Source organism: Cottoperca gobio, chromosome 21, assembly GCF_900634415.1.
Source record: "Cottoperca gobio chromosome 21, fCotGob3.1, whole genome shotgun sequence".
Classification (NCBI taxonomy): domain Eukaryota; kingdom Metazoa; phylum Chordata; class Actinopteri; order Perciformes; family Bovichtidae; genus Cottoperca; species Cottoperca gobio.
This window is the reverse complement of record NC_041375.1, coordinates 16,127,484-16,150,141: the sequence shown is the minus strand read 5'-3', so window position 1 is coordinate 16,150,141 and position 22,658 is coordinate 16,127,484. Positions and strand designations below refer to the sequence as shown.

Below are 22,658 nucleotides of genomic sequence, written 5' to 3'. Positions count from 1 at the left end.
CTCATCTGATCATGTGTGTGTGTTCTATTATGGATGTACCCCCTGCTGTGGACCTAGATCCCACACAGCAGACTTCTACTCCAGTCTTTCTTCTTTCATCTATGTTAAAGAGGGCTCCCACGTGTCTCCTTTCTGGCTCTAAGGCGTGATCCTTACTCTGCCCTTTATTTCTCATTTTACTCCGTATCCTGACGTTATTATCAGTTCAGGCTCTTGGGGATGGTTTGTAGATCTTGGTTCATCAGAGTTTGCTTTAGTTGTTGCTTGTGGTGTTTTGTTTGAAGAACCTGCTTGATTTTCCATTCTCCTGAGAAATTGCTTGCTTAGGAGCAAGCACTTTCTCTCTCTCTGTGTGTGTGTGTGTGTGTGTGTGTGTGTGATTTTAGGGTATTGAAGTAAGAGGGACATCACATCAAAGTTCATTTAGCTGACACTTTTGTCCAAATCGACTTACAATAAGTGCAAACAATCATGAGGATACAACTCCAAACAGCAAGAATCTTGCAAGTACATCAGCTTCAAATAGGTACAATCATTTAAGTGCAGAACAATAGCTTCAAATAAGCCAAACAAAAGTGCAACATACAGAAACAATAGAATATGAATTCAACCATTAGCTACAAATAGGCCAAACCAATATAAGTGCAACATACAAAGACTTTTTTTTAAATTAATGTCTTTATTCGTCAAGGTGCAGTCGAAACATGTGAGTTTTCAGTCTGCGACGGAAGGTAACCCAAGTAAACACAAAATGCAGTTCTTAAATGATGATTTAATTTATTGAAGGAAAAAAGCTATCCAACCCTTCCTGGCCCTATGTGAAAAAGTAATTGCCCCCTTAGTTACTAAATCAACCAATTTACCCACTCAATTTTCACTCACCACACCCAGGATCTAAACATTACTTAAATAGAACCGGTCTGTCAATGTGAAGTTGGATAAGAAGTCTCAAAAATAAGCACATGATGCCGAGATCTAAAGAAATTCAAAAACAGATGAGAAATAAAGTTATTGACATCTATCGGTCTGGAAAGGGTTACAAAGCCATTTCTAAGGCTCTGGGACTACAGCAAATTACGGTGAGAGACATTATTCACAAATGGAGAACACTTGGAACAGTGGTAAACCTTCCCAGAAGTAGCTGGTCACCAAAGACCCCAGACTAACATCTAAGAAACTGCAGGCCTCACTTGCCTCAGTTAAGGTCAGTGTTCATGATTACACAATAAGAAAGAGACTGGGAAAAAATGGCATCCATGGGAGACTCATTGCTAGTGATCACAAACGTTTGATTGCAGTTGTTGCCGCCAAGGGTGGCACAACCAGTTATTAGGTGTATGGGGGCAATTACTTTTCACATGGGTGATATAGGTTTTGAATAACTCTTTACCTTCAATAAATTAAATTATCATTTAAAAGCTGCATTCTGTGTTTACTCATGTTGTCTTTGTCTTCTATTAAAATTAGTTGGATCATCTGAAACATTTAAATGCAACAAATGAGCAAATATAGAAAACATAGGCAAGGGGCCAAATACTTTTTCACACCACTGTAAGTCGGAAAATGAAGGGCGTATGTCATCTGTCTTTTTCACAAAGTTGTTGACAAAGCGGGACGGTAGGAGGGAAGAAGGAGGTGGGGGACTGGGGGGATCAAGGAGGAGATCAAGAGTTTTTTGGGTTCGGAGTTCGTCAGGGTGTTTTGATTTCAGCCATTTTGTTTCAGCTCCCCGTAGTATGGTTCTGTTAGCATGCACAGAGTCATCCAACCAGGGAGCTGGAGTGGACTGGCGAACCTGCTGCAAGGTGAGAGGACAGAGAGTCCAGAGGGACATGTACACCAGTCTACAAATAGGTTGCAAACAAAATCATAACCGTCTAACTGAAGTATTTTGTGTACGTCCTGCACAGAAATCGTGAATAATTGGTGCTGTTGGGTTGTGGAATACATCAAGCAAAAGAGCGCTGTCTTTTTGTTCTTCATCTTTGTTCTTTTCTTCCTTTTTCCTTTTCATCCTCAACCTTTTATTCCTCCTACTTTACCCTCCTCCCAACATTTCCCAATTGAACCATTTCATCCCTCATTCTGACTCATCAGCTTTCACACAGAAGAACAAAGAAGTGGAGGAAGTGAATGGGCAGGGTAATGGATAATAAGTATGAGAAAGACAGGTGTAGGCACAGTTTCTTTATATATATATATATATATATATATCTCTTTCTATTAATTCCTGACCCGCCTGCCTGTGTTCCAGGCAGTACGTGACGTCCGCTCAGTGATGTTGGACTTACATGAAGTGGAGCTGAAGATCGCCCACGCTCTCTGTTTTCCTCTCAGCAGTGCTCTTAGTTTCACAGAGTAATTAACAATAATTACCCTACTGGCTTTGCCAAATGGGCATTTGCTTTGCAACACCACACTCAAACACACTGACACGTATGGCCATTACATACAGAAAAGCGCTAACCATGTCAGCGGTGGCTGAGCACCTGCAGTGCTGGGCATTGCATTGCATCATACACTGTAGGGCCAAAAGTATGTGTTCACCCAAACATATACTTTTGTGTGAATTTGGATTGGGGATTATTTTCTTGCTTTTGAGTTTGTTCCCCTTTTGTTCCAGATTAATTAATTAATACATTTTACAACTCTGGAAAGTTGTCACAACAGCAGGTATTTTAGCTTTTGTCACGACAATTGTGAGGTAAACAGTAGAAATGTGCCATTTATGTTACAAAGTAATCCATTAGGAATCCATTAGATTGAATGTATGTGATGGAAATTGAGGATTTTGAATCCTCTTTTTATCATCACACAGCACCGATCCTAGTATTAGGAGGAGTGAGCAGCTATTATATATTACAGCAACCAGGCAGCAGTGTTAGGCAGCAGTGTTGGGGACCGGCGATCCTCCAGTTCCCAAGCCAAGTCCCTACGGACTGAGCTACTGCTGCCAAGTCCCTACGGACTAAGCTACTGCCGCCAAGTCCCTACGGACTGAGCTACTGCCGCCAATGCAGTCTTGCCAGATGACGTTGTGTTGCCGAGAATTCGAGCCTAGTTCAAACTTTTTGCTGGACACCCCTATATTGTTTTTCCAGAGATAAGTTGCCACCAATGTATGCACCCAGTCCAGCATTGCAGCTGTCGGTCTGAACCCAACCCTAGGCTTTCCGGACTTGGTGTGGAAGAGCATGACTGGCCTGCACAGAGCCCTAACCTTAACCGCATGAAAGATCTTTGGTATGTAACAGCGACTGTCCGACTGTAAGCCAGGCCTTATCCCCAACACTGGTGCCCAACCTCACTAATGCTTTTGTGGCTAAGTTGGAGCAAATCCCTGCAGCCAGTTTAAACAATCTTGTGGAGTGCCTTCCCAGCAGAGCAGAGGATGCTATGGCAGCACATTAACGCCTGTGGACTAAGATGTATAACAATCGGATACATTATGGAAGTCCACATACTTTTGGCCGTCTTGCTAGTAGGGTCATCCTGCCAGCTCTCAACGGAGTTTCTGTGGATTGCGTCACTATATAATTTTGTTGCAGTATTTGCCGGCAGGCATAAACAAATTCAAATATATGTCAGAGAATAGCTCCATCATCAATATTGCCATCGTTACGCACCTTTGATATCTACTCCTTTATTCCGATTGGCCAGCAGCCAGTGGTAAAAGTTTCACATTTCCAACTGAGGCTAAGCTACCACCAGTCTCAGTAAAATAAACAGAGCCAGACACGCGTTAACTATTACACTTGCATTTTACACTTAGGCTTTCAAATAGGCACATAACCGCGCAAAGACAACTAAATTACATCTGTGTGGGTGCATGCATGTGTTGTTTGGGCTGTTGAAAGGAGACGGCATGTGCTTATTTGAGCCAGAACATTTGCACTGGTAACATCCAGAAGGCATCTCTCCAGTTTTGAGTAATCATTAGTATCTTCTCCCACAACGAGACCAGAGCAGTGAGCGCCACAAAGTGTCGGGTGGTTGGATCTTCACGTTTGTTCCATCTTTAAAAAAAAACATGTTCCCACAAACACTCACATGTGAAAACGGTGTACGAACACAAAGAAACGCTGCTATTTGATTTCCCGTTGTTCCTTTTTTCTGTAAGGAATCTTTTCTGCTTCTGCAACTTGAATGACCACGGAACACGCTTCAGAGAGATGTTAAAGGTTTGGGTGCGTGCGAAATGTACTCTTCAGGCTTAATAAATTATCATCTGTTTTTCATGTCGTCTTTGCAAAATCTCTTTCCATGCCGTTTTTGTGTCCTCGTGTCCCCCACACTTCTATCCCTGTGTGACTGGACTTAAAAGGCCAGCTTGAGGGATGACAACCGTCACTCACTTCAGAGGGCTGAGAGAGGAGGGGAAGATCAGGAATGGTGGGAGATGAAAGCGAAAATTGCAGATGAGGTAGAGCAGGAAGAGAGTAGTTTTTAAAGATTTATACACATTGACAGCTTCAGTGTCAGTCAAAAAAAACCGCACAATAACACAGACATGTTTTTTTTCCTTCACATCCACACATGAGAACCTCCATTTCAAAAATGCGAAAGATTGCCTAATTCATCAGTGAGAAATGTTTTAATCGCTAGTACTTGTGAGATTCCAGCCTCTTCGAATGTGATACAAGTGAGGAAAATTACTTTAAATTCCTGAAAGTCCTTAAAATCAAATGCATTTATTTATTTTATGGTAATAAATATTGGCTCATTGAACACATGCACACTTTTTGCAATGATGAAATGACAGTGCTAAATGTTTCTTTTTGAATATGTTAAAAATGCACTGAGGAGGCATACCCATTAACCTCAACAGACTTTCTCTTGCGGATTTGCCTGGGTTAGTGAGGGAAATTAAATGCATTTAATATCTGGCATTTGCTCTTAGGTAACACTATTATTAACACTTACATGAGCTAGGAAGATTTTGCAGCTGCACAGCTTTTGGCTTGGCAAAGTGGCTCCATTTTCTTTTAACACGAGAATCAACTTAAGTTGAGAGTGTGCGTTTTGTTTTCCCTAAAATGTGACTTGTACAATCTGTTAACATTGTGGTGTCTGACCCTCCATGTAGACACACAAAGCTGGTCCCTCCAATGTATTATTTATTCATTAGTTAAACCTGTTTTTTTGGTTTGGATTAGAATTAGACTGAGTTAAAGGATATGACTGGCTATATTAAAACCGTTTTGCTATTGTCAACAAATCCCCTGAAAAGACCAATTTTAATTTTATTGTTTTATTCTGTCCTCTACTACTTTCCAGCCTCCGAAGCCCATCCATTTGTACTGAAGTAATTCTTATAACTTTAGAAGAACAAAAATAAACGACCAAGGATGCTTTTTGTTTATTACTCTACACATTTTCCAACACATCTGGGCCCTGCAGACTTTTGAAAATGTTACTTAAATGTATAAGATAATACATTTGTTAGGGACTATTTTTAAGCAAAGAAGATACACTTTTGGTGTACAAGTGAGTATTTACTGCAGCAGGATGGTGTATGTGAGATTGACTTAAAACAAACACAGTGCCCATATTTATTGTAATGAAGAACAATGTTACCTATTGCAACTGGCTCATTGAAGTGTTGTAATAATTGTAGCTACATGTAATAGTAGGATCAACTCATCGTTGGTTTTGGTGTTTTTGTAGGATTTGTTTACCACAAAAAAATATAGAATAGCCTAAGATTTGTCTTTTAAGGCTATTGTTATGGTTAAGGAAGAATAAGTCATTACAATGTCCTCACAAGTGACACAAATGAGTGTGTTTGTGTGTGCCACAGAATGCCATCGCATCCTGTTCTTAATCCTTCCCAGATTGAGGTCAGTGGGGCTATTTGGAGGATCTCGGTGTGTTTACAACCTCATTCTGACCCTTGGAAATGATGAGATTGGCTGGTGCTATCTCATTGGTTCTGTCTCCCAGACATATCTGTGTGTAGGGATGTGATTGGCCCAAACAATTTGAGATGATGTCAAAATGTTAAATATCTCTATAAGGAGCCAGCTGAGGGACATGAAGAATCCGCTGGCTGTTTCCACACTGTTTCCCCCGGAGGTCCACAAAGGGGTTGGTGTTGGGGGGATGAGGTTGTTATAGTACCTCCCAGCTGTGCTGAGAGGCCCTCGGCACCATGTGGGAGGGTTGCTATGGCAATGGCAGGTTGTAGCGTAGGTGTGTTGTTGTGGTAACTGTATGTCTACTTGAGGCTGCCGTTCACTCAGTGTTGGCTGGAGAGTCGGAGAGGACTCGGTGACACCAGGTCTGTGAAGAGCAGAATCAGACTTTTGGGATGCTTGTGTAATGAAATGTATTTTTTATTGGATCTTTTCTTTTTCAGACAGAACATGGTAACAAAGGGCTGAGCGAAATGGTTAAATTCTTTATCACAATAATTAATAAGGATATTTTCTGATATGAATATGCACTTTATTACAACATGTTGTGTGCAAAATCACTTGTAAAAATGATCAAAGTGATTAATAACCTTGATTCTAGTGACTCGCTACATCATAAAATAAAAAACCTTTATATCCGTAAAACTTCATCTAAACAATCTATCTAACCCAGCACATATCTGTAGAACAATAACATGAAATCTTATATTCACAATATGATTCCACTGAAAGTTAGTACATTATATTATTGAGGAATTATCACCCAGCAGTTGCAACCATTAGCAGGAGCTGACTGCTCAGCCTAAACCTGTACTGAGCTAGAAAGGTTCTCAGTAGAGTGCAGATCTCCACCAGGTGTCTCTCAGTCTCCCTTCCCAAACAAAGACGAGTTGAATCTCAATCAATTGTCCCTCCCAGTTTCTATACAGTCTCTTAAGAGGAGTGAGGCGTCAGCAGTCAATGACTGTATAAAGCAGTGAGCAAAATAGGTTTCTCAAAAATTGTGAATTACCGCAACCATGAGAGGTCCTTGAGCGTACAGTCATAAATGAGCACAAAGAAATAATAGGCTGATGGGTCCAGTACTATTTGAGATTATATGCAGACAGACAGATACACACACACATGCACACACACACACGACCTAACGCATGCTCTCCGCACAGGCTTATGCCTGGTGGAGATATTAAGCATATTTATATCCACACTAATACAGATCTACTAAGACTCCCATGCTAGTCATTTTATCATCCAATCAACAAACAAATATATCAGCAGAATAGTTTTATTTTTGCCCCTGACTACCATTTGCATCCCTTGTTGCTAGACTGTTTATCAAGCTCTCAAATTAATGGAGAAGTGGTTTAGAGCAGTGGTTCCCAACATGTGGGTTGGGACCCCATTGGGGTCGCTGAAGCTTTACAGGGGGTCACAAGGCCTTCTTGATTTTAAGGGGGATTTTAAATATATACAGTTAGCCAAAATCTCAGGAGTAGGGTAAGGGCACAGTGAATACCTGAACACAAGCTGCTTTATTCAGAGAGTTTTCCCTCTATGCTAAAAAGTCTTGTCCTACATTAGAAAAGTACACATATAAAACAACCAAAGAGCTAAAAGAACAATGGCTAAGCATCAGGGAGAAGAAAACACAGAATTGGTCAAAAAAAATAAAGCAATCAAGTATGCATGATTTGTCAATGAAAACATAGAGACAGAGAATTGTATTAAAAGTTCAAACAGGAAAACTCATCTCTGATGCAATACTCACAGGATAAGTCTGCTCAAAATTCATCCAAATAGTTGTTATACACAAACTTCATGCTGTTATTCAGTTCACTATCTGGGTTAACTTTACGGTAACATCAGTTGTTCTGTACCGATATCGTTATAAATGAAATACAATAGGAAAATATCTATAAAATGTCACTTATTCAGGGGTTATCAGTTTACTCAATGATGATCAAGGGTTCCTTTCAGGAAAAAGGTTGGGAACTACTAGTTTAGACGGCCTATTCAGTTAGACCTTGTCTGTATTTTAAAGATGGCTTCAAACTATTGCAGGAAACAGTTTATTCTTGTCTGGACGTACTGTATGTACCGCTACAATGCAGCATCTCATTACATTGCCACTGTGTTTGACCCAGCTGATTACTCGCTTTCTTTTCTTGCCACTTTTGTTTTATCGTTGTTTCTTTCTCTGAGTGTCTTGTTAAACTCCAATAACCAGATGTCATGCCTACTCTCTGCCTCCTTTATCTTTTTTTTTTCTCTGATCTCTCTGCCTTTGTCCCCCTCCGCCCTCCCCCCAGTGTGTTTCATTAGTGCTGTCTGTTCCTCTGTTCCTGCGATCCCCATATCTCAATTTAACTCATGTTTTCACACAGACACATGAGCGCAACCACACAGAGATGCATGTAGTATATACAGTAGTATGTCCTTGCATATGTCAAATGATTGCAGTAATAAAGCTTTTTTCCCCTGTATGTATTGCTAGTCATAGCGGGTGACTTGAGGCAAAGCACAGGCCTCAAACATGCTGATTTGTATTCTTCACAATGACAATCCCTTAAGAGCCTGAATAGCCAAACATCTTGATAAAGCACTCCACTAGCATAAACCCTCGCAAAGCACTTCCATTTTCTGGCTTTTAAGAAAGGCTCACCACATGGCAATGCAAGAAAGCTTCTCTCTGCATTATTTGCTCAATTCATTTTTATCTCAGCCTAGCTTAAATGGTTGACTGCTGTCCATTATACCCACTGATGTCTTCATATATTCTCTGTTTGTTAGGTTTTGTGTATGTGCACGTACACATGTGTTTGTGTGTGTGTGTGTGTGTGTGTGTGTGTGTGTGTGTGTGTGTGTGTGTGTGTGTGTGTGTGTGTGTGTGTGTGTGTGTGTGTGTGTGTGTGTGTGTGTGTGTGTGTGTGTGTGTGTGTGTGTGGTTACACCATCCATAAGCAAGCAATGCAGCATCAACCAGACAGGCCATGCATTAAATAGGGAGGCAAACAGGATATCATTCAGGAGCAGCCGCACACAACCACACACAACTGAGAGAGACAGTTTTCTTTTTATTCAAACCTTACGACCTTTCTTCCTCTTGGTTGTCCTAAATGCAGTTTTGGAATCTTAGGTCCAGTGATATCTATCAGTTTCTCTCTGCCGAGCACACTCGTACATATCCAAAAATACTCCCTTAGTTCCTTCTTAAAAGCTATATGTACATGTTTATTTCCGTCAGAGTGTTTCGAGCCTGCTTCCTGAAATGATCACATCTTGATGTCTCTGTTGCTTCCCTGCACTTGACTGTCCCCCTCTCTCATCTTCACTGTTCTCCACCATCTGGCTTAAAGTCCGTCTCCTGTTCTCAGTGTTATTGTAGATGGAAGGGCCGGGATGAATTTATTACAGCCATTTTAACTCGCTGCTTGCATATTTAGTATATGTGATCAAATAAATGTTTGAAAAGTTTAAAGAGGGAGTGCGGCTGTAAGATGCCAGTGTGGAGCTGTTCTGTTTGCTATAGCAAAACCAAACGGGATATAATCAGCCTGCCGGAGGCGTCTTCGGAGGCATCTGGCTGTGTGAGATAGAGAAAATGCCATCAACGTACGAAGACATGTGAAAGACATGTATGAACGAGAAAATAGAGGTGAATCGCCTCAGAACAAAAAGCTTGGTTGCTTTAACACCTTTTCCTCACACTGGAGAGTAAATCAGATTTGAAACCATTTACAGCAGAATGCCTGTTTATTTTCCCTTCCATAATAACAGGTGTAAACAAAAAAAGGCTGCTTTGTTATGGCCAGTTCTCCAACAACATCACATGGTATTTGAGTTGTTTGAGGGTTCATATGGTATTTAAAGAAATGCAACAATTTTATAAAATGAGTCATTCTAATCTGCCCTGACATCCCAAAGAGCCTCCACATATCCTGATATTCTTTCTTCTTCTTGTCTTTACTTTTGCAGTCATCGCTGATTCGTTGACGGTAACGGCTCCAGCCCAGACTCTGTCCAAGGTAGAAGGCGACACGCTACAGCTTACCTGCGAGGTTTCTCGGACCACACTGCAGCACACTCACTTATCGGTGGGCTGGTACCTGCGGTCCCCAGAGGATGCGGCCGCACCACCTCAGGAGCTGGTCACCTTGTCAAGGGATTTTGTTCTGCGCTCTGGCGGACCGTACAGGCAGAGGATGGCGGCAGGGGACCTCAGGCTGGATAAAACCAGCGCTACATCCTACAGGCTGACCATTCACAAGTTGCAGCCGGTGGACCAGGGCCTGCTGTACTGCCAGGCTGCTGAGTGGATTCAGGACACCGACGCCAGCTGGTTTGCCATGACCCGCAAGCAGAGCGACAAGACTCAGCTCCGCATTCAGCCCACTGGTGAGTCAAGTGAAGAGATTCTCAAAAAAAAAAGAAAAGAAATGGAGGGAGGGACGAGAGAGGGTAAAGATTCTGCTCTACTCTAAGGTTCCCCCTGTCCTTTTGACAGACACACACGCACACATGTGGGCCGGCTTCCTCTGATTGCTGATCTGTATCTCACACTAAGCTCATTAGCTCACTAAAAAGGGCTTAACTAAACCTCTACAGACTGCCCACTTTTGTATTCGTGTCTGTTTGATGGGCAACATTACAAGCACATCCAATAATTATTTAACAAGCTCCAAACAGCGTGGGTTTTTGACAGGAGGAAACCTATGGCTTCCACCTATACAATTTCCTAGACAACAAGTGGCACAGGGATCAGAATGTAAAGATGTTTTTTTTTTTCCAATCACTCCTTGCCAACAATTACACCATTCTAGTCTGTGCTTGAGTGCATTAATGGGAGAATCCGTGCTGGTTTATTGCGGTTGCCAACTCTAAAGGAGGATATTGTCTAATGGAAGGGAGGAAGGGAATTACCAACCAAGGGAGGAAGGGAGAGGGAGGGGTTGTGGGGAGACATGGCGTTGAGTAAGTAACAAGGGGGTGCAGGATGTAAGTATGTGAAAGAAAGAAATAGTTTGTTGGGGTGGCTGATGGAGGAGTAAGTCTCATATGATCATGATCTAATAAGCTGTCAACCCTCAAGACTTGATGGACCACAAACAAAGACTGCTTTACGACTCCTCACATACGTACTTATAACCTCCCATCCGACTTGACCCCATCTCACCCACTGCTCTGTATTCCACATACATAAAGAATCTCTTTGAATGCTTCCAAGAAAGGGCCACAGAGATGGGTGATAAACCGCTTTGACATTAGCACAATTACCAAGGCAGCACGCAGTGGCGAATGTCTCATGCCAGTAAATCACTTCAAAGTGGAATCGTTTTGCCTTTCTCCATTAAGCATCAGATCCGCTCTGGACCAATACAACTTGATGGTGCCCCAGATAGGGCTGGGTGGATGAGAAGGAGAGTGGAAACTCGGATGTAAAGCAGGTTTGTCAGATGAGTTCCTGCTACTTCAGGGAGGAGACAAAAGGCACAAAGAGCTCCCCTCTCAGCACCCTTCGTCACTCTCTGTCTTCTCTGTAATCTATAATGGATGGAGGTGTTGTTACGTGACAAAGAGAATACAGCAGAGTTGTGCTGCAGTGTGCGGCTCTGGATGTGAGTGCTCAAACTTGTGTGAGGATTCACTTCGATGTCTTCTTGTGTACTCACTTAATGCATGATTCCGGCACAACTTGCATACCTTTAGGCTGAACTCGTGTATTTGATGCTGCACCTGTCCGTGTGCATATTTGACAGATGCAGAGAGGAATTTAGAAAGGAGAGGGAGAAGCTCTTCCATTAGGCTCCTATTATAAAAGATGGAGTAGATCTCACGACAGTCCCATCACTAGCTAATCACCCACAGGGAGCATCAGCGAGAGGAGCAACGGACAGAATCCTAATGTACCTTTCGCTTTCGTTTTTTTTTTTTTTACCATCTCTCTCTTTTCTCTCACCTCCTCCATGTTCCCCACTCTCACATCCACTCTTATTATCTGCAGTCATGTCTCATCACTGCATTTCTTTCTCCTCTCTCAGACTTTATCCATCACCAACTTCCTCCTTAGCCCTTCTGCTCCTCACACTTGTTTTTTGTTTTTTTTAATTAGCTCTAAACACTAACACATGCTGGACCTGTTATTTATCCCTGGGCATTCTCTCAGCTGAACTCTACTGTAAAAATGGTCTTAATGGAGCTTAATGCTTCCCTTCCTTCACAGTTAATCCCATTCAAATGTCATAATACAATAACTTGCTGTCCTTCAGGTTCAGCAAGTAATCTGTGGGCCTTTCTCTTCACCCCTACAGTATGCCTTTTATTTGCATGCAATGTGTGCAAGTAATGATTATTTTCATCAACTATTCTAGTGATTTTAATCAGTCCAAATTCATAAATGTTCAGTGATATAAAACAGATAATAATGATTATTATTATTATTATTATTAATGTTATCCGATTCATGATTGTTTCATGTTCCTAGCTACACTGCTATGATTTATTTGCTTTTAATTAAAGGCACTCAGCATTCCAGTGTGTGTATACAATATCCCTATCCCTCCCACCATAATGTTCCCCATAACAAGCTCTATACCAACGTCAAGCTTTGAACTTTTACACATGAGTGTGTTTCTCAGGAAGTCTTTGTAATTACAGCTCGGGGCAACCACCTCACTGAGAGGCAGAGCAGCAGTCTCTGATACATACTGTGCTCATCATCTGGAAATTAATACAGCAAATAAAACTGAATTCCCAGCCATACATTCACACACACACACACACACACACACACACACACACACACACACACACACACACAACTTCACATGTGCAGACACCAAGTGGAAGAGCTAGCATTAGCAGTTTACTTTGACTGTCTTAGACCGTGCAGGGGGAGGAGGAGAGCGCCTGACTCTGTTTCAGACTGCTGAAGAGAATTTTAATTAGATGTGTTTTTTTTATTGCAAAGGTGAAACCAAGGGGGGGGGGGCTCTGAAAGATCAGTGTTTCACTGGGGTAAAGCACTGTGTGACCTCAAGCTTCTCGAGTTTCTATTCTCTTTCCCTCGCTCTCTTTTTTCTTTCTCTCTCTAACTGATGTCATTGTATCGCCCCCATCTATCCCTGACCCCCCCCCCCCCCCCCCGTAATCTCCTCACTCTCTTTCAGCATGCAGGTTTAGCATCCTAGACTGTGGATATTAGGAAAAGGCAACATTGTGCATTTCAATTGTGACTGACATTAAGACATCCGTCTTGTTTTTAAACATCAGAGAAAAGTTGTTTGGGAATGTAACAGATATCACCTTTTTGAAGAGATCCCCCCCACACCTACGCTCTTTCCATTCTGCTGCTTTATTTTGAATCTAGTGCTGTATTCAAGGGTTTTTGTACATGTATTGATATTGGATAAAATGAGTATCTTACTAAGCCACAGTGATGTGCAACATTCAAAAGGGGATTTTATTTGTTGTTACATAATCTCAGTTATATCACTGAGGTTTTCCCATGCAATGCAAAACTTTTTTCCAGCCAGCCGACCACATTTGTATTTGTCCAACTCAACATTTCTTTAACCGTGATGTCTCCCTCTGTTTTCCATCTTTTTCACTTAGATCGGGACTTCAGCATCCAGGTGAGCACGGAGCGACGGTCCTTCACGGCCGGTGAGCCGCTGGAGCTTCGCTGCACCATTGAGGCCCAGAATGTCCCAGAGCGCTTCTTCTCGGTGTCGTGGGTCTTCAGCAGCTCACCGGTGGCCGTGGTGGGCCCCAGTGCTGTGCCTGTCCTGGGCCCCGATTATGTCGCTCGCGAGGCGGCTGGCCACATGACCGTACGCAAAGAGAGCACCAACGTGCACTTGCTCAAGCTGCAGCACCTACGGCCCGAAGATGCTGGGAAATACATCTGCCGCGTGACAGAGCGGGAGAAGACGCCCACAGGAGACTTCATCGACCGCAGCAAGAGGTCGCGCAATGTCCAGATCACAGTCCAGCCGCTCAGTGAGTAATAATCTGTTCACAAGGCCAATGGCTTAGCCGTCCTGTCCTTAGTTGTCAATTACACTGAGAATTATGAGCTTCTGATAACAGTTTTATCTTCATGTAGGCATCATGACATGTCATGCTGTGCTCCTCTCCAGCCGCTATCTCCGTCTTTTTCTCTCCGTCTCCCCCTCTCTCTTTCTCCAAGGTGGCCTATGACAGATAGCTGCACAGCCTCTATTGTTAACTGAGAGCAAGACGGGAAAGGATGATGCTACTCTTATTGCTGATGTATTTTCTGTTTGAGTGGATTGCTAAGGGATGGTAATTCAGCATTATGGTCCTTCCCATTCCCTTGGCTTAGGGGGGGGGGGGGGGCGTGTAACACTATAGTTGGATAATTGAGCACAGAAGAGTCCGGACTCAAGAAGGCTGAGCTAACAGCCATGAAATGAAAGCGTGGAGAGAGAAAAGAAGCAGAGAAAGGCGCCTAGCTCTCCAGGGCTCTCTAAGTGGTTCCCAAGGCTAAATTAATGTGTCCTGCTGGGGCAGACCTCTTCAGCTGGGTTAAGCAGAGCTGGCCGGTGGTGTTGTGTCAGGCTTGCAGCTGATCAATGCAAATTTACAGTCAACATTCAAAGCCTTTTTCACAATCCTGTCACTTAGATTTTTCTCCATCTTTAATGGACGCAGGAAAACGCTCCTCCACTAGTTTGGGTCATTTGCTTGATTCCCTCTTCTCTCTATACTTCAATGTCTCTTAGGACTGGAACAGTGTGCGGAGCCAGCTGCTACCAGCATTATAAAACATAATAATCACAGAGTAGTATCTCCTCTGAAGCAGCTAGCACTACCTTATTCTGACCGCTCTGCACCCCCTGCTAAATCAGCCCAAAACAATGGCCCCGAGCTTGCAGCAGTCTCCAGGGAAACCTCTCTGTATGGGAGGTTTTGTTTTCCTAACAAAAGACCTTAATGCCCCATAAAGGATGTTTATAGGGTTTACACAGGATAATGGCCATGGTTATTGGAGGAGAACTTCTATGATATACAGCAGAAGTAGTCAGGCACGCATGTATTTGAATGCAGAACCTTACTCTCAGGCCGCACGCACACAATTTCAAGATGTTCTTCATCACTCTAATTGGGGGAATTGGGTAAAAGTTGGTAATGGGGTGCGACAGGGGTTAAAGTTAATGAGTCAGAAGCAGGCAGAGGTGACAGCGAAGGAAAAACAGAGGTAAACACTTCTGACAAATCAGTGTTGATGGATGAGTTTACCTTTGCAATGAGAGAGGGAGAGAGTGCTTGCATGTCACACTGAATCTATGTCATAAAGATAGAACGGACAAGTGGAGGGTAGGGAAAAAAAGAGAGGGGATATACTGTTATAGAGAGGAAATACATTCTGCAGTTCTGCAAGGAGCTAGTGAGGGAGATATAAAAAATGAATAGGAAAAGGAAGAGTTGGAGGAAGGCAAAGCTGTCGAGGAACCAGACAATTTAAAAGGAAGGAGGATGTATGTATCTACTTGTATCACTGTCTAACAAACCTCTCTTCACGTCTCAGTGTAAGAAAGTGATAGAATACAATAGGATCCTAGCTGTGGAAAGAAAACTATCAAGTTATTTCAACGAAAGACAGAAAAGAAGAGGAAAAGGATGAAGGTTTCTCCCTTTGTTCATTTGAGCGTGATAGAAGTAAGAAGCTAGTTTATTCCATATTCACAGACACCTCATGCTTATTAGGAACGCCGGCAAGCTGAGAGGGAAGCAGCAGAGCTTGGCCTGAGGGGAGATAAAAAAAAAAAGTGAGAAACCTTAAGATACTTCCCCAAGAGACAGAAGCACTGGCCCCGTATGGCTACGAAAGCTTTTGGGTCAACCAGAGCTCCATAATGTTTGATTGACGTTGAAGTGATGAGAGTCGAGATGCAGCAGAAAAACAGAGTAGAAGACCAAGTAAATACTTTTATTCTCCACTTCCTCTGAAGTGCTGCTGAATCCTGTGATCTGAGCTTTCTTTCCTGTGCCCGTGTGGACTTGGTCAACAAAGCCACACAGGGTTCAGAAAGAGAACCTCAACCCACACAAATTCAACAGGGCCTCCTTTGCGGCTGTCACTCTAATGTGCCTGAGGCCAGGTACAAAACCGCACTATGGTCACCTCACACATGCACGCATGCATGCACACGCAAGCATACACAAGACTGTGTGGTACTGTACTCTCGGGGACAGGCTCAGCTATTTGTTTTATTGCCCCTGGCCTCCAGTATGTTCTGAATGTTTTACCACAGAAAGTGTAATCCTTGTTGCCTCTGGGATTCAGTGTGAGAAGGAGTTGAGCTTTTGAGAAACTTCTTGTAACCCCTTTCATGTGTCCCATCTCTACTCATGCTAACTGCCATGTCTCCCTCTCTCTCTTTTGTCTTCCCCTCTCAGAGAGCAACATCACAGTTTCATTGTCCAGCAACACTTCTGAGGTCGTAGAGGGCGATGTGATCCAGTTGACCTGCTCGGTGTACTCCACTACTGGCCCCCTGTCTGTTGTCTGGCAGTGGACAGACACGCAGGCGACTGGATCGACCCTGGAGGTGGCCTCGGTGGATCGGGATGGCGCTTTATGGCACAGCCCCTCCTACAGAGAGCGCTCCAGCTATGGGGAGATACGTGTGGAGAAGGTGCAGGCCGACACGTTCTCTCTGTCCCTGTATAATGCCTTACCTGGGGATGAGGGCCTTTACCGCTGCACAGCAACTGAGTGGCTTCAGACCGGCACTGAACCAGAGCTAAACTGGGAGAAGATAGGAGAGAGGTCCGCCACCAAGACGGTCACAGTCAAGACCGTTGGTAAGTTACTGCAACCTAATCTAACCTCAATATTCTGATCCCACCAAGTCAGCAAGGTACATTGTGAGGCTTGGGGTAGCAGTGGGGACTGCATGCCTTCGCCTAATCTTAAGAGTTGAGAAGAGCTACTGTCGAAAATCGCATACCTATTCACTTTGAAGAGTCCAAAACCAAATGGAAAGAATAGGCAATATGGATTAAAGAGACACAGTATCCAGTAGAGATCATGCTCCATGCTGTACATCCCCAGGTGCACCAGTTATCCTGCTGCGTAAGTAAGTGTCTATCAGCCTGTACATGCTAAGCCTGTATGTTTCAGATGAGCAGCAGCTGAGCATGTTACAGGGTTAAATATCCTGGATCATATGGACAATCCTATCTATCCTGCTGTAATAGTATTTCCACGCAAGGTTCAGATTCTACTACAGACGATGTAATACATCTGCCAGCTGATTATTCGACACATTAATATGTGTCCAGGCTGCACAACCCCCCCCCCCCCTGTGGAAAATACATAAGGCCCGGTAAGGCATGTAAACTTTCTCACAAGACCATGTGTCTGCTCCAAATCAAAGAGAGGCATATGGTTTGTGATTTGCTAAAGACTGATGAACGGCGCAGGCAGAAAATGAAGTCCGCATAGTAGAATACACCATGGTTTATTCATGCACCGCTCAGGGGGAAGAGCTATTACGACACACACACACACACACACACTCTCGCACCACCTGCCACATGTCGAGAGTGCTTCCATGACACCCATCATAGATGCACACATACTTTCATTATTAGAATGGAAATGCAGCGGCAATGTGTTTCACAGTCTGTGGGTCTCCTCTGTCAGTGCTGAGTTAAGCTGAACATCCTCCGTACAGGCTGAAGAAGCCACTGGAGCGGAGCAGTGAGGAGCTGGCAGACCAGGAGCACTGGGCTCACTAAACACAAGCACACACACACAAAACCAACGGATTAACTCCCTGCAGCAGCACACAGCGGTGCTGCAGAGAAGAGATGTCAGTTTTTAAGTGGCCATTTGTTAAGTTCGGGCAACAACAGAAACATTAGTTTGAGGAACAAGGGACGCATTATGCAAATCGGGGAATAGAAGTCCGAAGCTGCTCGTCTCTCTCCAGTTACACTGCTCGACATCTCGTCTCTCTCTTTCCCTCCTCCATGCTTGTTGATCAAAGGATTTTCTAAATGTGCGCTGTTGTGTGACGGTCAATGTGCATGTTTTACTTTGTCTCAGATGTTGGTCCTCGTTTTTCTCGCTTCCAACTTTAATTTTCTTGGACCTAAACCTGCCATGCAGATAGAGAACTCCCCCCCCCACCCCCCGTGTTGTAGCTTTCTTATCTACGTTTGCCTTGCTCTTTGCACCTAATAATAAAAAACCGGAAAAGTTGTGCTCCAGTTTCTTTTTGAGCTCAGATTGTGCTGCACACTCACTGACCTGTTCTCTGAGTGTAATGCTCTACAGGCCGAAGCTCAATATTTTATATATGGTCACTGTACCTTAATTATAGATCATAGCCTCCTGCTTTATGGACTCCCTGTGCTCGCTGACGAGACCTGGAGGGGATGAGAGAAGTATATCCTCTGGGAGTCTTGTGTTTTTGTTGCCACAGTGAAGACAAAGATCCTTAGCAGAGAGTCTTGTTTCCAGCTGATTGGCTTAAGAGGCCCTTAGGGTGTCTGGGGTGGCAAGTGTGTATAAGTGAGAAGCCTACACACACACACACACACACACACACACACACACACACACACAAGCCAAAAATGTATAGTAGTCTCCCACTCAACTACAAGCACTTTGTATAGTGAATGAAACTAACGCATTCATGTTTATTCACACAAACAAAAAGATAGAGTTGTATGGGGAAAACTGGATCACCGTGAAATCCTCTTTTCTGTCACAGAGGCAGGCAGACAGTGAGGGGAATGGATTGATGGAAGAGAGGCGCAGGGAGATGAGAGATAGACTGAGAGGGGAGAGTTATTGTCTATTAGAGAATTATGTCCCCAGGCAGCTGTCCCAGCAGTAGCCAAGTCTGGACAGAGAGCCATTGATTACACACCCTGAAGGACACCGGGGGTGAAGCTGTCAGAGGAGGGGTGAGGGACAGGGAGAAAGCGACGTGGCTGGTGACAAGAATATAATGGAGAAATCTGCAAAAACCAATAGGCACAGAAGGGCCATGGAGTCTATCTCTCTCCAGTGTAGATGCATCTTGTAACATATGGAATTCGGTGAACGTTTTTAGTTTAATGAGGATAGTTTAGACTTGGCAAGGAGTTGGGCGTAGATCGAACATCAGGGCATAGAGGAAATGTCTCCCCTGGGTTTTCTTTGTTGCATCACCCATTCATTTTGAGGAGCGCTCACACAGTGGAGCATTTAAATTCATACTTAGACACAAGCACAGGGTAGTACATACATACGCATGCAGATGCAGAAGGTAAATGGCCATCTTTAGGCGCTTAATTATAAAGGAAAATGATTGTAGAGATGCTTTACCAGTAAATCGGTGCACTTTAAGTTGATACTAACTGTATTTGTTCAGGCTCGAGGCTTTGTTCCTCTTGGTAGCCATGCTTAAACCACCCCCACATCATTACCTGAGCTTTAAACTTTCAGAGAACAGACTCTATCACACACCCGGGTTGTGTAGTGCTATTACATGTAATCAGTGGTACTCTACCAATGTTGGAAAGGTTCATCAAAAGTCAAATAAAAAAAGCAATTTTTCACTCTTCCTAACATTCTCTATCCACATTTCTCACCTTTCATAGAATCTTCCTTCATGGTGTCGGCCTCATCGCGGACGCCGTCCGTTACCTTCGGAGACTCCTTTGACCTCCTGTGCCTGGTGAAGCCCCGTCACAACCCTCGTGTCCCCACCTCCGTCACCTGGCGCTTCATGCCGACTGGCACAGACGCTGGTGATGAGGATGAGGGAGAGTTCAAAGATCTGGTGACTTTCACCCGCGAGGGCACGCTGCAGTGGGGGGAGCAGCTGCTGGGGCTGGGTACCCGCACTACAGTGGACCGCTCTCACTCCAACACCAACTTCCGGTTGTCGGTGACCCGGGCAGGGCGGCGTGAGGCGGGCAAGTACCAGTGCACCGCCGTCCTGTGGAGGAAAAACTACGACAACAGCTGGAGCAGAGTAGCCAACCGCACTTCCAACCTGCTTGGCATCAGTGTCCTACAGCCAGGTAAAGCTGCATGGCTGCTTGCCAGACATACACACATTTAATTGGAACGGACACAGACCAGCACACAAACAAGGATAAACAGAGATTCAGACACACACTCACACACGTATACATCCAGTGAATTCAGCAGAGCTTAGAGGATGTCTGCCTGCTCTAATTGCTCTTAGTCTCTGGTTTAGCTACTAATTGGAGTGTGTGTGTGTGTGTGTGTGTGGGTGGGGATGATGTGGGGGTGTGTGTGTGTGTGTGTGTGTGTGTGTGGATGATGTGGGTGTGTGTGTGTGTGTATGCAGGGCAGGGTGGAGTGTCCTAATGCTAATGGAGCGCAGTGAATGGATTGCTAAATATCCCACAGGAAGAGAGAGAAAACTGTGTAAAAAAAGAGGCAGAAGAGAGAAGCGAAGGACGTAGACAGAGAGTGACAAAGTGTGATAAAGAGTGAGCGATCTGTCCTTGAACCTTTTTTCCTCAGCGGAGACATTAAACTATATGCACCACCCTCATTGGCCCTCTGTGCTCCACACGTACACAAGGAAAAACCTATTCAGACACAGCCCAATTAGTGGCTGAATATAAACAGCAAGCACACACAGATATATAAACAGCAAGCACACACAGATACACAAACACACACTGGCCAAATGTAGCCCAGTCTAGTGTGCCTCAACAGCATGATACTTCATTTATCCAGGTGAACGTGCCTGAGGCAAATACTTATCCTGCAGATAGAAAAAACCTAGTATGGCTTTCAAAGCAGTCCAGCAAAGCGTTATGGTTCCTGAAGTACCAACGGGGTCCAGATTTGGCGAGGAGAAATATGAGCAAGGTGCGTGGGTGGAATGAGAAGTAAGCTTTTCAACTTCCCAAATGCCAAATGTTTTTTCTGTGACGTTCTTTTTGTCACCATGAGAAACGCCTGGATAGTTATGTACAAGCTTGTGTCTTTGCTTGCCTGCAGGTCCCTGCCATGTTCAGGTGATGATAAGTACGATGCTGTATTGAGTTCAGAGGCAGACTGTGGTGATCAATAACACTTTGGAAATGAGACCGTGGGATGAAGTCACATTTACAGTAGATAGTCTCTCGTTCCCTGCTGCTATTGATTCATATGCGCACATGAATGTGAGCTGATGTAAACGAACACACTCTCGCACAGAAGCAGCCCAGTTCAGAGACGGTGCTTTTACTTGCTTGACTGACTGACTGTGCTCTGACCTTAACAATTCACGTAGAACGCACGCCGTCCCCGGGCCCTTCAGGAGTTATTTGGAAGTCTAGTTATCATCCTGAATGCTCATTTACCTTACCCCCCCCCCCCCCCTCCATATGCAGTTTACACTCTTTATCCTTAACATGAAAAAGGGCACAGGGGAATAAATAGAGAGTCCTCCTCCCACTCCCTTTTCTGGCAGTGTCTCCATGACAAAGTGATTACTTACCTTGGTAATGCCATCAGTAACCGTGACGACGTGATCAGTTGGCGACTGAAAGCCAATCAGTTACCATAACGGTGCGATCATTCTGTGTGTAAGGGCACTATCTCACAGGGGAGGGCGAGTGAGTAATTTCTTTATCTCATTGGTTGCCGAGACCCGGCTCGCTCCGGCTCATGTCGTGTTCGTCTCCTCCACCTCCTGTGTTCTCTTTGGGTTTTTTTTTGTTGTGCAGTCAGACCTTCATTTACTGATGATTAATTTCTCAGTATGTAGGACGTCTCTCTCTGCCTCACGCCTCTCCTCCCCATCTGCTTTTTCTCTCTGTTTTCCTAAATGTTAACCTCTCTTGGCAAAATGAGCTGCTGGCGTTTTCAGTTCCCCTCTCAAAGAAGTGGGATAAAGGGGACTGTGTGTAATGAGGGGTGAGCAAACATAGCATCTGACCAGATTCATAATTGAGAGACTTTAAGTCATGCTTCCAGAGGTACCTGCTCAATATGAATGAGTTGCCTCACCAGCATTATGTGTGCACATACATACTTGTGTGCATGTATAGGTTCTTGCATGAATGCCCCTGCTACCATGTTTCTCGAGATGTTCCTCTGAGAGCTTCCATATGCTTACTTTGCATAAATACAGAAGCCTTCCTCACGCCTGATACCCAGCGACACAACAGTAGAACTATTTTTCTCAGCTTTCTGATGGTCTAATTACACCACCATCTTGTATTCAGTAGACACAGTGTGCATCTGACATAAGAAGGTTTGAGGATGCAGAATGACGTTCCTCATTAAATTATAGGAGAACTTCAAAAGCGGAGAGTGAAAACTAGCATCAGAAATAAGCGCCCTTGATCCAACGTCCGTGCATCTTAGATTAGCAGAAGTGAAGTTGTGGGATGTAGATAAAAGCAGGACCAAACCGACACAGAAGCAGTCAGTCAGTCAGCGTGACGTTCCGTTAAACTAGCGAGCTGCCTGCAGTCAGGCACCGGCCTATTCCCTGTTCCAGATTGCATTAGCTGCACAGTGCCTGTGTCCAAGTCCCATGGGTCATATTAGATGAGATCGCCACCATATCTGCACACGCACATACACGCACACACTATTGTTATGGTCATTGTGAGGGCAACCTTGTGCTTGGGTTATCCACCACAGACTACTTGCAGAGAACCTCTGCACACACCACCATGCTCATGTACACACAAGCATGCAGTACATACACACTGGGGGGTTACCTCCCAGTGTAGTGTAAGTGT

General features: G+C 44.1%; 1 protein-coding gene across 1 annotated transcript in view; it reads left to right on the top strand.

The window, feature by feature from the left end:
• igsf3 (immunoglobulin superfamily, member 3) overlaps positions 1-22,658 on the top strand; it is a 67,334-nt gene that overhangs the window by 29,917 nt on the left and 14,759 nt on the right. The window contains exons 3-6 of the mRNA XM_029458606.1: positions 9,891-10,310; positions 13,527-13,913; positions 16,338-16,745; positions 19,539-19,964. Of these exons, the coding sequence (XP_029314466.1) occupies positions 9,891-10,310; positions 13,527-13,913; positions 16,338-16,745; positions 19,539-19,964 (1,641 nt within the window). The remainder of the gene's footprint in view (positions 1-9,890; positions 10,311-13,526; positions 13,914-16,337; positions 16,746-19,538; positions 19,965-22,658) is intronic.